Below are 17,989 nucleotides of genomic sequence, written 5' to 3' on the forward strand. Positions count from 1 at the left end.
TCTGGCCAGTAGGAACAGTCATAAGATGTTTCCCTTTTCAGAGGACACGCTACATCGAAGGAAGAGAATTACAATAAATTCACAAGTGTTGTCATATGGAACATCAAAGGTTTGAAGAATGCCCTGCCTCTCTTCCCAATAGAAATGCTGAAAAGCTATGGCATCATCATACTGACAGAAACTTTCTTAACAGAGGAATACAACATACAAGGACATTATGGAATCCATTCATTCAGCCATCACACTGCAGGAATACCAGCAGGGGGTCTCAGCTTTTCTCAAACTGATCATAGGAGCAATAAAACAAATAATAAAAGAAGAAAAGACAATCATCGTAAAGACTAACCAACTCTCAGTCAACAGCATGTACGCACAACCACACACTTCAACAGAAGACACAATTGAAACAATTACAGGAGTGCTATCCAAACAAAAACAGATGATAGGGTAATTCTCACAGGGAACGTCAATGCTAGGATAGATAAACCAACCATAAAAACAGAACTGATTAAGGAGACACTAAAAGAAGCTGGATACTCTCTCATTAATGGTCCCAACATGAAAACTTACATTGCTCTGAATGGAACCAGCACCATAGACCTAGTCTTCTATAGAGGAACAGACATCAAGTCACTCAACCAAAATGCACTATGTAACTTGGCCATGGCTCCGATTAGAAAGCATCTACCAATCTCAACAACCTTTGAAATCACTCACCGAGAATAAGTGCCCATACCGCCAAAGAAGAAAATATCTAGGAAATTAGATACAGAGAAACTTGCACACAACACCGAAAAAATAGACAAAGCAAGACAGTTAATACAGTAGCACTAATTAAATAAAGCAGTAGAAATATGCATGAGAACTCTACAAGCTTGCCATACTCAAAAGAAAGAAAGAAAATCGCAACCAAGGTTTAATAAGGGCTGCCATAATGAACAGAAAAAAACACTGCTAGCGCTACATTGGGCAAAGGATACAAATCACTCAAATGACCTACTCCAATATGCCGAGCAAAGAAGGAAATATAAGGCACTAATCAAGAAGACGGGGGTAGAATATATTGAAGAAGTCCCCAGGAGACACATAACAAGTGCTCAAGCTGACCCATTCATACTGCTCAGGAAACCCGAAGTCCCAGCAGCAAATAATATCTTAATGGAATCATGGGAAAGCAACTTCAAAAGCATCCTCAATCATAAAAGTCGACCAACAACTTTTAAACTAATGCCAGATACAGTGACGGCAAATCACACCCCCATAATGAAACGTTAAATACTTGAGACAATGTTGTTGTTGTTGTCTTCAGTCCTAAGACTGGTTTGATGCGGCTCTCCATGCTACTCTATCCTGTGCAAGCTCCTTCATCTCCCAGTACCTACTGCAACCTACATCCTTCTGAATCTGTTTAGTGTATACATCTCTTGGTCTCCCTCTACGATTCTTACCCTCCACGCTGCCCTCCAATACTAAACTGGTGACTCCTTGATGCCTCAGAATATGTCCTACCAACTGATCCCTTCTTCTAGTCAAGTTGTGCCACAAACTTCTCTTCTCCCCAATCCTATTCAATACTTCCTCATTAGTTATGTAATCTGCCCATCTAATCTTCAGCATTCTTCTGTGGCACCACATTTCGAAAGCTTGTATTCTCTTCTTGTCCAAACTATTTATGGTCCATGTTTCACTTCCATACATGGCTACACTCCATACAAATACTTTCAGAAACGACTTCCTGACTCTTAAATCTATACTCGATGTTAACAAATTTCTCTTCCTCAGAAATGCTTTTCTTGCCATTGCCGGTCTACATTTTATATCCTCTCTACTTCGACCATCCTCACTTATTTTGCTCCCCAAATAGCAAAACTCCTTTACTACTTTAAGTGTCTCATTTCCTAATCTAATTGCCTCAGCATCACCCGACTTAATTTGACAACATTCCATTATCCCCGTTTTGCTTCTGTTGATGTTCATCTTATATCCTCCTTTCAAGACACTGTCCATTCCATTCAACTGCTCTTCCAAGTCCTTTGCTGTCTCTGACAGAATTACAATGCCATCGGCAAACCTCAAAGTTTTTATTTCTTCTCCATGGACTTTAATACCTACTCCGAATTTTTCTTTTGTTTCCTTCACTGCTTGCTCAATATACAGATTGAATAACATCGGGGAGAGGCTACAACCCTGTCTCACTCCCTTCCCAACCACTGCTTCCCTTTCATACCCCTCGACTCTTATAACTGCCATCTGGTTTCTGTACAAATTGTAAATAGCCTTTCACTCCCTGTATTTTACCCCTGCCACCTTCAGAATTTGAAAGAGAGTGTTCCAGTCAACATTGTCAAAAGCTTTCTCTAAGTCTACAAAGGCTAGAAACATAGGTTTGCCTTTCCTTAATCTAGCTTCTATGATAAGTCATAGGGTCAGTATTGCCTCACGTGTTCCAATATTTCTACGGAATCCAAACTGATCTTCCCCGAGGTCAGCTTCTACTAGTTTTTCCATTTGTCTGTAAAGAATTCGTGTTAGTATTTTGCAGCCATGACTTATTAAACAGATAGTTCGGTAATTTTCACATCTGTCAACACCTGCTTTCTTTGGAATTGGAATTATTATATTCTTCTTGAAGTCTGAGGGTATTTCGCCTGTCTCATACATCTTGCTCACCAGATGGTAGAGTTTCATCAGGACTGATTCTCCCAAGGCTGTCAGTAGTTCTAATGGAATGCTGTCTACTCCCGGGGCTTTGTTTCGACTCAGGTCTTCCAGTGCTCTGTCAAACTCTTCACGTAGTATCATATCTCCTATTTCATCCTCATCTACATCCTCTTCCATTTCCAAAATATTGTCCTCAAGTACATCGCAACTGTATAGACCCTCTATACTCCTGCCACCTTTCTGCTTTCCCTTCTTTGCTTAGAACTGGGTTTCCATCTGAGCTCTTGATATTCATGCAAGTGGTTCTCTTTTCTCCAAAGGTCTCTTTAATTTTCTTGTAGGCAGTATCTATCTTACCCCTAGTGAGATAAGCCTCTACATCCTTACATTTGTCCTCTAGCCATCCCTGCTTAGCTATTTTGCACATCCTGTTGATCTCATTTTTGAGACTTTTGTATTGCTTTTTCCCTGCTTCATTTACTGCATTTTTATATTTTCTCCTTTCATCAATTAAATTCAATATTTCTTCTGTTACCCAAGGATTTCTTTTAGCCCTCGTCTTTTTACCTACTTGATCCTCTGCTGCCTTCACTACTTCATCCCTCAAAGCTACCCATTCTTCTTCTACTGTATTTCTTTCCCCCATTCTTGTCAGTTGTTCCCTTGTGCTCTCCCTGAAACTCTCTACAACCTCTGGTTCTTTCAGTTTATCCAGGTCCGATCTCCTTAAATTCTCACGTTTTTGCAGTTTCTTCAGTTTTAATCTACAGTTCATAACCAACAGATTGTGGTCAGAGTCCACATCTGCCCCTGGAAATGTCTTACAATTTAAAACCTGATTCCTAAATCTCTGTCTTACCATTATATAGTCTATCTTCCTTTATGATTCTTGAACCAAGTGTTAGCTACGATTAAGTTGTGCTCTGTGCAAAATTCTACCAGGCGGCTTCCTCTTTCGTTGCTTACCCCCAATCCATATTCACCTACTACGTTTCCTTCTCTCCTTTTTCCTACTGATGAATTCCAGTCACCCGTGACTATTAAATTTTCGTCTCCCTTCACTGTCTGAATAATTTCTTTTATTTGATCATACATTTCTTCAATTTCTTTGTCATCTGCAGAGCTAGTTGACATATAAACTTGTACTACTGTGGTAGGCGTGGGCTTTGTATCTATCTTGGCCACTATAATGCGTTCACTATGCTGTGTGTAATAGCTTACCCGCATTCCTATTTTCATATTCATTATTAAACCTACTCCTGCATTACCCCTATTTGATTTTGTATTTATAACCCTATATTCAGTTGACCATAAGTCTTGTTCCTCCTGCCACCGAACTTCACTAATTCCTACTATATCTAACTTTAACCTATCCATTTCCCTTTTCAAATTTTCTAACCTACCTGCCCGATTAAGGGATCTGACATTCTACGCTCCGATCTGTAGAACACCAGTTTTCTTTCTGCTGATAACGACATCCTCTTGAGTAGTCCCTGCCCGGAGATCCGAATGGGGGACTATTTTACCTCCAGAATATTTTACCCAAGAGAACGCCATCATCATTTAACCATACAGTAAAGCTGCATGCCCTCGGGAAACATTACAGCTGTAGTTTCCCCTTGCTTTCAGCCATTCGCAGTACCAGCATGGCAAGGCCGTTTTGGTTATCGTTACAAGGCCAGATCAGTCAATCATCCAGACTGTTGCCCCTGCAACTGCTGAAAAGGCTGCTGCCCCTCTTCAGGAACCACACGTTTGTCAGGCCTCTCAACAGATACCCCACTGTTGTGGTTGCACCTACGGTTCGGCTATCTGTGTCACTGAGGCACGCAAGCCTCCCCACCAACGGCTAGGTCCATGGTTCGTGGGGGGGGGGGGGGGGGGGGGCGGGGGGGGGGGACGACTTGAGACAATAACAACAGCAAAAAAATGGAAAGGCCCCAGGCCCAAACAGCATCTGTATCGAACACCTAAAGGTATCACTTCATGTCATGCAAGACTACTGGGTAGAACTATTCAACGAATGCATCCACTCCGGGAAAATACCAGAGCAATGGAGGTCATCATTAATCAAGGTGATGTTCAAAGGGAAAGGAGACCCCTGCAGTCCTGACTCATACCAAGGTATAGGACTCAAAAATAATACATCCTTCAAGATATTCATGCAAATCTTAACAAACAGACTCACAAAAATGATAGACTCACAGATACCAGAGCATCAATTTGGCTTCCGAAAAGGAAGAAGCATGCTGCATGCCGTAAGCTACCTAATGGAGCAAGCACAAGATACACTCAGACATCCAAGAAAGAAATACTTTGTAGTCTTCGTGGACTACTGTAAAGCCTTTGACCTCATCAACAGAGTGAACTAGTCCAAACACTCAGTCATCTGATAGGAGCCACACACCCATTGGCAACCACAATCTCAAATATCCTCAGATACATACATATCCAAGTATCAAACAGCATAGCAATATCCAAGGACATAATCCAGACAAATGGAGTTCTACAAAGAGACCCAATTTGTCCAATGTTATTCAACATCATGGCCGCAGACATCACACACAAAATAAGAGACACTTCAGCATCACTTCTTCTCTATGCGGACGACATGGCAATAGGCTCAGGAAATGCAGAAGAGCTCCAAGGTGTCCCAACAGGCTCACATCATGGGCAGAAAGAAATGGATTGCAAATAAACCACAGCAAAACCAAACAGATGACTTTTTAGGAAAGGAGGGAAACACGCTCCCAGAAATACAATGACCCTGCACAATAAACCTTTAGAGGTAGTGACAAAATTCAAGTATCTTGGAGTCACCCTGCAAACCACCTTGTCATCCTTCAGTAACTATGCCATAAAAGCCATCTACCACATCCTACAGACTCAACAAATATCACTGGATACAGCAATGTTACTGTTCAAGACAGCCATTTCCCCATATGGGAAAAACTCACCCTAAGCGACCTGATAACAATAGAAAATGAAGCGGATTCTAGGCATCGAGAAGTCAGCACCGTCAAGGCTAAGATATGCATTAACCAAGGAAACTACTTCATCAATGACATCAAAATGCAGTATTGGCTGCCAAATATCAAGCCCTACGAGAAAGCACGTCAAACCCTCACCAGGAAGTGCAGAGCCATCTGGCCTGATTTCTACTCCACAGACTACTCCATGACAGACAAATGGAAACAAGCAAACTACAAGCTACATCACACATAGACTCTGCCAAAACAAGAGATTTCACCAGCCGAATGAAGACTGTGTTTGTGATTTGTGTAAGAAACATTGTGAGAGATACCACGCTCAAAACTGTAAAATGAGGAAAGTGTCGATTATAAAACTGTCTCTGGAATAACTATTCATTTGTAATTTGTGATTTCTCTTTGCACATTGTGCACTTTTCAATTAATAATAATAAAGAGATGGAAAAGTTACAAATTCTGGAAGGTAGTTGACAGTGACTGTATTATAGAAAGAGCAAATGAGGCAATGGCAGTGTGAGACAGAAAGAGGATCACAGTGGCAGCGGAAAATGTTGACAGTGACAGGTCAGTGTTAGGAAAAGAGTGAAGAATAAGAATAAGAATCTTTATTAGCCGTTCAGTATTTTCTTATACAATGGGCTTCGTCAGTAAGTTCAATTACAGTATAAAGATGGTTATATTCTCATAACAATGTTTATATAAAGCATATGAAATTTAGTGTAGTACAATAGCACACAATTGGAATTTTATATATTATTAATTTTACAATAAAAAGGAAAACATTATATAGATTTATATTAAGCTGGGAGTATTCATGTTGATGTCACTACGTCATTATCATATACATGTTGATAACACTATGTCATTATCCTAAGCTATTGATACAAATTTAGGTCCTACTACAGGCAGAGGTATCTTTCTCTATGTTAAAACAGCAAATCTGCCATATTACAATCTTTAAATTCATTAACTGAGTAAAATGCTTTACCTTTGAGCCATTGACCCAATGTTGTCTTAAATTTACTTTTAGATACTGTTTGTACAATTTTAGGGAGCATATTAAACAGTTCGAGGCCTACATATTTATAACTATTATGTATCTTAGACAGCCTAGAGTATGGCAGATCAATTGTGTGGTTTCGCCTTGTATTGTGGGTGTGGACAGATGACCTAAGGGGATATTGAGCTATGTTTTCTTTTATGTGTAGTAAGCAATAATAGATGTACAAACAAGAAACTGTCATGAAACTTCCTGGCAGATTAAAACTGTGTGCCCAACCGAGACTCGAACTCGAGACCTTTGCCTTTTGCGGGCAAGTGCTCTACCATCTGAGCTACCGAAGCACGACTCATGCCCGGTACTCACAGCTTTACTTCTGCCAGTACCTCATCTCCTACCTTCCAAACTTTACAGAAGCTCTCCTGCAGGTACTGGCAGAAGTAAAGCAGTGAGTACCGGGCGTGAGTTGTGCTTCAGTAGCTCAGATGGTAGAGCACTTGCCCGTGAAAGGCAAAGGTCCCGAGTTCGAGTCTCGGTCGGGCACACAGTTTTAATCTGCCAGGAAGTTTCATATCAGCGCACACTCTGCTGCAGAGTGAAAATCTCATTCTGGAAACATCCCCCAGGCTGTGGCTATGCCATGTCTCCGCAATATCCTTTCTTTCAGGAGTGCTAGTTCTGCAAGGTTCGCAGGAGAGCTTCTGTAAAGTTTGGAAGGTAGGAGATGAGGTACTGGCAGAAGTAAAGCTGTGAGTACCAGGTGTGAGTCGTGCTTCGGTAGCTCAGATGGTAGAGCACTTGCCCGTGAAAGGCAAAGGTCCTGAGTTCGAGTCTCGGTCGGGCACACAGTTTTAATCTGCCAGGAAGTCTCATATCAGCGCCCACTCTGCTGCAGAGTGAAAATCTCATTCTGGAAGAAACTGTCATGATGTTAAGTTTTTTGAAATGTTCCCTGCATGTATCCCTAGGAGATAAACCCACTATACATCGAAGAGCTTTTTTTTGCCATCTGAAAATTGATATTGAATTGGGAGAATTTCCCCAGAGCAGAATACCATATGAAAGATGGGGGTGGATATAAGCAAAATATGAATGCAGCAGTAAGTTTTGGCTGACATTACTCCTAAGCTTATAAAGTAGGAACATAGCATGTGCAAGTTTAGAACAGATGTATGTGATATGTTTATCCCAGCTAAGTTTCTGGTCAATCATCATTCCTAGCAGTTTAACAGACTTATTTTATTTGTTTGATACCTTCAAATTAAAGAATATTTCCTCAGGTTTTGTTTCGTTTATGAATAGGGAGTTTGCACTAAACCAATGAACCAATTTTTCAAATATTATATTATTTTTTCTCGTACAGATTCAAGAGTCTGTCCTGAATTGTCAGTGGGAGAGGGAGAGGGATAAAGAGAAAAGAGAAGGAGAAAATGGAAGTGGGTGAGAGCCAGTGGTAATGAGAGACAGAGACTATGCCAGTGACAATCAGGAAGAGGGAAATAGTGACATGGTGAAGACACAGCAGCAGTGGGAAGGAATGAATGAGATAATAGCAATAAGAGGAGCACAAGGAAGACAGAAACAGTGAGAGGAGGCAGTAATAGCATTACAGAACAAAAGAGGCTGTGGCTTTGAGACAGGAGACAGTGACAGTTAGAGAGATAATGACAATGAGTTGGGCTGAATGAGTGAGTGAGCATGGGCAAGTGGGAGTGGAGGGGTATGAGTGACTAGCAGCAATGGACTAGTGGGTGTGAGTGAGTTACAGTTGGGGGAGCTTGTGGGAGTGAGGGACGAGTTCCACATTAAAAAGTGTGCAAATATGTTCACATGCCAGAATTTTTGGGAAAAATTTTACAGGTGCTAAGGCAGCTGATATTGCATTTTTCAATCATATTTGCCTTTTTGTGCTCCAATAGGAGCATTTTTTCATGGCTTTTAAATACCGTGGTGTGCAGAACTTAAACAACAAAAGTAACTTTCACCTGATGTGTCACTATCAAGGAACATAACTTGATGAAGCTTGGACTATACTTGATGAAACTTGGACTAAACAGTGAAAGAACTGCTGCAGTATAGTACAGACAGTAACTAAAAGAATTATCCAATTAGATGAACAGAAATGACAGTTTTATTCACAGGCAATAATTACACTGAAGTCACTGTGATCCATGATGGTCCCCTGAACATTACAAAAAATGGGCATATTTCTTAGCATAGTGTGTGATCACCGCAGATGGCAGTGCATGTTCTGCAACCTGCTCCCACGCTGACCACAAGGTTGGTACGTAGTTCTTCTGGTAGGCACTCCATCTCCTCCAGTGTAGTTGACAACTGCTGGATTGTCATTAGTGCATTTTAGCATGCTGCTAAATGTCTTCCCTATGTTTCACCTACATGCTAATGGAATTTAACTTGGTGCAGGGGGGGAATAGGCAGGCTAATCCACTCTCCGAATATTCTCTCCTTCCGGGAGCTGCCCCAGCTACACTGTTCAATGCGATCACAGATTGTCATCCATAAAAATGAGGTCAGGGCCAAATGCTCCCCTGTAAAGGTGCACGTGGGGGAGGAGTACAGTTACAGAATTACATTAATCGTATTTGACAATGCTGGATGTACCCTTATTTGGTGAACGGTGGGAACACACAATGCACTTAGGAACATTGTTAGTAGTAAACAATATGCATATAAAAAAGAGTGTTCTAGATACCAGGCTCCCATTATCTGAATACAACCAGTCTGCTTTGAGAAAAAAAAGGTGGTGCAATACTTGTTGAATGTCTTTCATCTGTGTACATATAACAAAGTTGCAGTGTATCATGATGTGTAGTAAAGAGACGTATTGTGTACTACTAATGGTGAAACTCTTTCGTTTACATTAGACCCTGATACTGTCATTTATTTCATCTATGTTTCACTGAATGAGTGTCTCATCAAGTCAGCCCTTACTGAATTGCTCAAAATAGCTCTCCTATCAATTTTTAACCAATGCATCTTCCCTATTTCTCTTCATTTGTTATAAATACCCACACCAGATATTAATATATCTAGATGAGTAATTACAAGACAACTGTTATCCAGTAGGAAAAAGATGAGTGTGAGTCATCAGTTATGGATAGGTGGGCAGAACTGTGGTGGTTCATGTGTAAACCATCAGTGCATTATGTAGTTGCCCTTTGATTTGGAGTTTTCAGTGGATAATCAAAGGAACTGGGGAAGGCCATGGCTAAAGTTTCTAAACCCAATCAACGATACCACTAAGTTGGGAATAGAACACCAATAACAGTAGAGAAATACTTATCACAGACATACTAAAATTAGAGTGTTGTTAACATCTCCACCAGATATATTTAAGGTAATTAAACAACTGTTTGTTACAATCATTCATTCACTCAGTTGCAGATCATGTTCCAAAACAGCTGCCAATTTGAAAAGTGTCACTGCCCTTTCCCATACACTATTCAGCTGCTGTTTTTACCAATATTTTAAATTAATCATTTAAGTAACTTTACAGTGAAAAGAGGTTATTCTACATCACTTACATATGGCAAATTGCTCTTAAAACTACATATTTTTGCCTCATTGTGAGAAACGGATAGTTTGTTATGTTCCATAATAATTTACTTTATTTGACAGAGTTGTTTGTATCCCCTCCAGAGCTATCAAATGGTTAAAATGGTGATAGGCATCCAATTTTTGGCAGTTATAATGCCAGTTCCAAATGTGTCATAAAATTCTGAGGAAACACATTTTATCCCCAAATTGTTACAAAGGCAGATTTAATGTCTTTCCACATTGCTTAATTTCTTACAGCGTTAAACTTATTTTTAATTTTTAATTTCACAATTTTATTAATTTCTCTTCTTTGTTTGAATAGTCTTAATTGTTTTTGAATAGGTACTAATAACATGCCACTTAAAATTCTAAGCTGAACTAGAATGAAAAGTAACGAGTATACTCATAGGCTTGTAAATTTTGTTGCTGTACATGAAGAGCAACTAAATAGTATAATTATAAAAGCAAGAGCTGTTTTCAGAGCTGCGATTTTTTTAACTGTCTAAAATGCTAATTTGCAACCTTTTTGGTGCAAAAAGTGTATGATAAGTACCTTTGGTAAACAACAAGTCACTGATTAGCTGTTTGTAAATGTAATCAACAGATCTGCATCTCTGTGCTGTTGTATGGTTGTACTCATCTACTCCCCAGAGAGTTTTCCTCAAGAGGTGAATTACAGAACATGATATGTGAACAAATGAAGTAAGGAAGGAAATGAGAAATGGTAATGGTAATAAGTATGATGTCTCAAGCTTGCACAGGAGAAGAAAATGTGTCGCACAGCAAACTCACTATAATTGAAATATACATTTGTGAGCAACACCAAAAGTGTTAGAAAGCCATTCTAATCCAGAATTGCTCAGTCCCCATCCACAATGTATAAGCTCTCAATTGGTTTGAAACAGATTCAGTCTTCACTGGGATATGAAATCATACCCGATTCATAACACATGAATAACTTCAATAGTGAGGCTTTAATTTACTGATTTGTAAGCACTGAACCGTAATGCAACCCCTTGTTCCTCTTATAACTTAACTTACACTGTTCACTATGATGATGCAGAGGCAATGGAAAAAGCATGCGAAGTTCAGAAGAACACGAAATCCCGAAGATTGGCTAAAATTTAGATGCACGAAATTTGGCATGGACTTCAATGCGAGATGCCTTTAATAGGTTCCACAACGAAACATTGTCTCAAAATTTGGTAGAAAATCCGAAGAAACTCTGGTTGTATGTAAAGCACATAAGCGGCAAGACGCACTCAATACCTTCACTGCGCAGTGCCGATGGTACTGTTACCGACGACTGTGCCACTAAAGCAGAGTTATTGAACACAGTTTTCCGAAATTCCTTCACCAGGGAAGATGAATGGAATATTCCAGAATTTGAAACACGAACAGCTGCCAGCATGAGTTTCTTAGAAGTAGGTACCTTAGGGGTTGCGAAGCAACTCAAATCGCTTGATACGGGCAAGTCTTCAGGTCCAGATTGTATACCGATTAGGTTCCTTTCAGATTACGCTGATACAATAGCTCCCTACTTAGCACTCATATACAACCGCTCGCCCACCGATAGATCTGTACCTACAGATTGGAAAATTGCGCAGGTCGCACCAGTGTTTAAGAAGGGTAGTAGGTGTAATCCATCTAACTACAGACCTATATCATTGACGTCAGTTTGCAGTAGGGTTTTGGAGCATATACTGTATTCAAACATTATGAATCACCTCAAAGGGAATGATCTATTGATACGTAATCAGCATGGTTTCAGAAAACATCGTTCTTGTGCAACGCAGCTAGCTCTTTATTCGCACGAAGTAATGGCCGCTATCGACAGGGGATCTCAAGTTGATTCCATATTTCTAGATTTCCGGAAAGCTTTTGACACCATTCCTCACAAGTGACTTCTAATCAAGCTGCGGGCCTATGGTGCGACTGGATTCGTGATTTCCTGTAAGGAAGGTCGCAGTTCATAGTAGTAGACGGCAAATCATCGAGTAAAGCTGAAGTGATATCAGGTGTTCCCCAGGGAAGCATCCTGGGACCTCTGCTGTTCCTGATCTATATGAATGACCTGGGTGACAATCTGAGCAGTTCTCTTAGGTTGTTCGCAGATGATGCTGTAATTTACCATCTAGTAAGGTCATCCGAAGACCAGTATCAGTTGCAAAGCGATTTAGAAAAGATTGCTGTATGGTGTGGCAGGTGGCAGTTGACACTAAATAACGAAAAGTGTGAGGTGATCCACATGAGTTCCAAAAGAAATCCGTTGGAATTCGAGTACTCAATAAATAGTACAATTCTCAAGGCTGTCAATTCAACTAAGTACCTGGGTGTTAAAATTACGAACAACTTCAGTTGGAAAGACCACATAGATAATATTGTGGGAAAGGCGAGCCAAAGGTTGCATTTCATTGGCAGGACACTTAGAAGATGCAACAAGTCCACTAAAGAGACAGCTTACACTACACTCGTTCGTCCTCTGTTAGAATATTGCTGCGCGGTGTGGGATCCTTACCAGGTGGGATTGACGGAGGACATCGAAAGGGTGCAAAAAAGGGCAGCTCGTTTTGTATTATCACGTAGTAGGGGAGAGAGTGTGGCAGATATGATATGTGAATTGGGATGGAAGTCATTACAGCAAAGACGTTTTTCGTTGCGGCGAGATCTATTTACGAAATTTCAGTCACCAACTTTCTCTTCTGAATGCGAAAATATTTTGTTGAGCCCAACCTACATAGGTAGGAATGATCATTAAAATAAAATAAGAGAAATCAGAGCTTGAACAGAAAGGTTTAGGTGTTTGTTTTTCCCGCGCGCTGTTCAGGAGTGGAATGGTAGAGAGATAGTATGATTGTGGTTCGACGAACCCTCTGCCAAGCACTTAAATGTGAATTGCAGAGTAGTCATGTAGATGTAGATGTAGATGCTTTGGTTATTGATCTTTTGCATGTTCACACTGTTGTGGATTTAAAACTTAAGCAATGTGCAGGCAGCTCAATAACTGGTATACTCCATTCTGCCCACAGTGTGTGTGTGCTTGATGATACAATTTGAAGCACAAGCAATGTTGGTTCATAGCTGCCAACGCAAATTTATAAGCAAACTAAAGGTAATATTTATACTATTTACACACAACTGGTGCCTTGTTTACCTAACAGAGTTAGATAAAAGTTAAGTCTGAAGTGGAAGCACAGATGTGTGAAATTGGGGGATGAAGATTAGTAGGGACAAGATGTTTACATATTTTGGCAGGTCAGTAAAGTGGTTAGTATCATAGAGAATGATTTGTAGGTAATAGTCAGTTAAAGTAGAAACACATTCAGCAGAGAACCTGAAGTCAGTAGGATGATTTTTCTGTTATACAGGGTGTCCATAATTATAAAGTTTCAGTTTCAAAATGCTGTAGAAAGAGAATGACTGCCCAGAATAATGTCAAATTTGAACAGTGTACTATTGATGCAGAGGAAAAGGTGGCAGAACAAAGAGAAATTTAATTAAAATTTGATCAACAGATGGCGCTGTAAGCGTCAGAATATGCTCACAGGCACAGGGTTGTTCCCCAGTTTGTGTCTGTGACACCCAATGTGGCTTCCATGAAGGTTCACATGCTGTTGGTAAAGCTCTTTTACAGAAGCCATGCACCCGTAGCCCCGCAGAAGTTCCAGACACTCAAGGGCATAAAAAATGCATTGGTCCAATTTCTGCTAAAGGTCTGTGGAAAACGATGAAATTCAAAAATACAGGTTCTTTTGGACTACAATGTGGCAGAGGGAGGGAAGAGTTGATCCAACCTCTGTTGAAGATGTGGCCACAGCATTGCAAGAGAGATTGAGCAGTGGTATGCAAACATGCAGTGCACAAGCAACTGCCCAAACATTGGACATGCCTGCAGGCACATTGCATAAAATCCTATGAAACATCTTAATTTGCTATCCATACAAAATCACCCATGTTCATAAGTTGTTTCCTGCTGACTTGACAGCAAGACAAATGTTCACTCTAGAATTTCTGTCTTGCTTGGAAGTGGACAATGAAAGTCGATGGAACATTCTGTGGATAGACAAAGCCCATCTTCAAGGATATGTCAATACACAGAATTGCAGAACATGGGCAACAAACACACTCACACACACATCAGCCGGTACCACCTCATTCTGCAAAAGTAACTGTTTGGTGCAGGTTCATGACATGCTTTAACATAGGGCTGTATTTTATCAAGGAGGTGAGTCATAGGGTCCTGTTACCTGTACAGCCACTGGTGAATGCTATAAGTGTCTTTTGTACACCACTGTCATTCCAACCCTTCTATAGCATGGATGTCTGAGGTCATTTTTATGCGAGATGGCACTCCTCTGCACAATGCACAGCCAGTGAAGTGGCTGCTGCAGAGGAATTTTATAAATTCTAGAATTATCAGTCATTATTTCCCTACAGCCTGGCCATCCAGATCACCTGATCTTAATCCATGTGATTTCTGGCTGTGGAGTTATCTGAAATATGTTGTGTTCTGTGCTCCAATTACAAATGCTGCTGAACTAAAGGCATGCATTGTGCAACATATTCTGAATATGACCCCCAAGACATTCTGATCTGTTGTGGAACATGCTGTTTCTCAATTTCAACTTGTGGCAGAAAGCAGTGGACAGCATATGGAACATGTCTTGTGTTACTCCCACGACAATTAGAAACTGATAAAATTTTGCTTTTTGTGGGTTCCTGGTCCCAGAATAATAAAAAACCAATGTCATTTTTCTTTTTATGCTGTTTTTGGCTCCAGGACAATTAGAAAATGATGCCATTTTGCTTTTTATGCAGTTTTTGGCCTTAGGACAATTAAAAACCGATTTTTCCCATCTAATGTGGCACAATTTTTCCGTGGTGGATGGGCTTACTATACAGTGCCACAACTTTTGGATGCCAATCTTTTGTAGTCATGCACATTGAAAATTTCAGATGGTGTAACATGCAGCTTCAACGATTGTCATTGTATTGCGATTCACCTGTCATTTGTGGACGATCTCATTTATGTTAAGACACTTAAAGTGTCATCTATTGATAAAATTTGTGGCGACCTCATTTATGTTGAGACATTTACAGTGTCATCTACTGATAAAATTTTTGTTACAATTTTTTTTTATCTGACATCATTCCGAGCAGTGATTCTCTTTCTGCAGCATTTTGAAACTGAAACTTTAATTGTGGACACCCTGTTTGTTAAAAAGCCCTTTCTTTAATATGCTATCTTTTTTATCACACCAGATCTTTCATTGTTTGTGCTCTACAAATTAAAATCCAGTTATTCCAAATTTTGATTTCGTATCTTTACCTAGTGTGGCTCTGTTCAAGAGCACCCACACAATAGTTTGCAGGGAGAGTGGGAGCCAAACCAGCTGGGAGGGAGGGGGGGTTGGTCATTAAGTATTTTTAATACTTTGTAAGATGAAAGGTGACTTGTAAGTAGCCATAAGAAAGTTCCAGTTCCAGCCATGTTAAAAATCTGCTTAATATCGACATTTAAATATTTTTTTGGAAGAAAAACACCAGGTAACACTACATTTTTTCCTTTCCCTAAGAACTGCTATGTGTGCACTTGGCTCTGTTCCAGAGTTCTCAATACTTTTATTATTTTTATTTTTTATCAAAATCAAATCATTCCTGAATATTTTCCTCTTTCGCTTCTGCCTTACAATGTTTTGACAATTCAACTTGGCTCTGTTCCAGAGTTCTCAATACTTTTATTATTTTTATTTTTTATCAAAATTAAATCATTCCTGAATATTTTCCTCTTTTGCATCTGCCTTACAATGTTTCGACAATTCAGAATACTGCCTTTTTCTCTGTTTGTGCATATCAGATTTCCTCATAACATTCCTGTTTGAAAATAAGCACTGTTCTACAGATCTATGTAGTACCAGGTGGTTATAATTAAACTGCAACTACTCACAAATCCCAGTCTGGGCTGTAATGGCAGTGAAACTTGGTAGATATTCCCTTGCATTAATGCAGAACTGATTTATGCTTGAAAAATTAATTCCAGTTTTGGCCACCAGGTGCAAATCTGGCACTGTACAGCACCTCATCAATGTGTCCAGTGCTCATATTGAACAAATTGTGTAAGCAGTGGTTAATAATCAAATCAAATTATGCCTTTTTCACTTGTTTGACCTTTCCTGCCCATGTTCCATTCCTAATCCATTACATATGGAAACATTTCTGTACGTCTTTCTTGCATTCATAGAACCAGATTTGCACCTGGTGACCAAAATTGGATCCATTTTTTTTTCTAGCATAATTAGGTTCCACATTAATGCATTAGAATATCAACCATGTTTTACTGTCATACAATAATTACAGACTACATTGGACCTCTGTGGGTAGCTGCACTTTAATTATAACCACCCGGTACAAATCATCACTCCTAATGTTGGTATTTAGATTCACATTCTTAGCAGTTACAGAAGTTCCACAGAAAATGTGTAACATGTCATGGCATCTCAGTAGAATACCATATTTTATATAGCTTTCTCATCATTGACTATAACAATAGTACTGCTAAAGTGTTGGAATAACATTAATGTCTCTGTACAACAACAAAAGTTGAAATAGCATTGCTTCTCTACAGCATTGGACAACTTCTCCAGTGATCACTATTAACTGGCAGTTGCATTTGTGTTTTACTTTCATTTGATCAAAACAGGTGTTGTTACATAAACATATTTATTCCTAAAAATGAAAACTCATTGGCCATTCATAAATATATTTGCCTCTTTGTTACATCTCATTTTGAATACATTCAGTAATATATAATTTCTTTCAGAGATGCATGAGCCACCATATTACACTAACTACACACATTCACGGCTGATGATTCACAATGTTGTGACATCTAAATATTTTGACTTGGCTATTGCTGCAGTAATTGGCCTGAATGTGGTAACTATGGCTTTGGAATTCTACAAGATGCCTAAGGTACTGTCCTCAAATAATATTCCTAATAAATAAATAATCTGATATTTGGTAAAAAAATTAAAATAACTTCCTATTATTTGTTTCAGCCCTTGGAGTATGCATTAAAAATTTTCAATTATTTCTTCACGGCTGTGTTCATTTTGGAAGCTGTTATGAAACTTGTAGCTCTGGGTTTCCTATTGTATTTTAAAGATAGGTAAGCAGCCCATAAATTCTTTCGTAGTCCTTAGAAAAATTGTTATCTTTTAAAGACAGACAAGAAAACTGCAAATTATTAATCATGCATTGGATAAAATATTATGTAGCATCATTAATATTTAGCATAATTAACATTTCAATAATGAGTGTTTATTATGTGTATTATCTCATTTTTGCCTATATTAATCCAGATTTTGATGTTTTGGAGTACTGCAGCCTCAGCCAATCCATTTCAGTCATAGCAGCAAGTTTTACCATAATTTCTCTAATATCTTTGTCATTATCCATGAAATACCATCATTTTTGTCAACAAATATTTCAAACAGTTTAGTAGTTTTCTTACAGTGAAAACTAATAAAAATAGAGCATGTTTGCAGAATAGTGATATTACTATGGGTCATGATTCCTACTGTTTATAACAACAAAACTGATATACAAGAAATGTAAATTGTTGTATGGTGTTGTTGTGGTCTTCAGTCCAGAAACTGGTTTGATGAGCAGCTCTCCATGCTACTCTATCCTGTGCAAGCTTCTTCATCTCCCAGTACCTACTGCAACCTACATCCTTCTGAATCTGCTTAGTGTATTCATCTTTGTTTTTGTGCTCCGA

General features: G+C 39.3%; 1 protein-coding gene across 1 annotated transcript in view; it reads left to right on the plus strand.

Annotated features, from left to right (window-relative positions):
• The window catches only part of LOC124775227 (voltage-dependent T-type calcium channel subunit alpha-1G-like), a 790,960-nt gene that overhangs the window by 710,086 nt on the left and 62,885 nt on the right, over positions 1 to 17,989 (plus strand). Inside the window, exons 32-33 of the mRNA XM_047250065.1 lie at positions 17,030 to 17,181; positions 17,268 to 17,377. Of these exons, the coding sequence (XP_047106021.1) occupies positions 17,030 to 17,181; positions 17,268 to 17,377 (262 nt within the window). The remainder of the gene's footprint in view (positions 1 to 17,029; positions 17,182 to 17,267; positions 17,378 to 17,989) is intronic.

Source organism: Schistocerca piceifrons, chromosome 2 (assembly GCF_021461385.2).
Source record: "Schistocerca piceifrons isolate TAMUIC-IGC-003096 chromosome 2, iqSchPice1.1, whole genome shotgun sequence".
Taxonomy (NCBI): Eukaryota; Metazoa; Arthropoda; class Insecta; order Orthoptera; family Acrididae; genus Schistocerca; species Schistocerca piceifrons.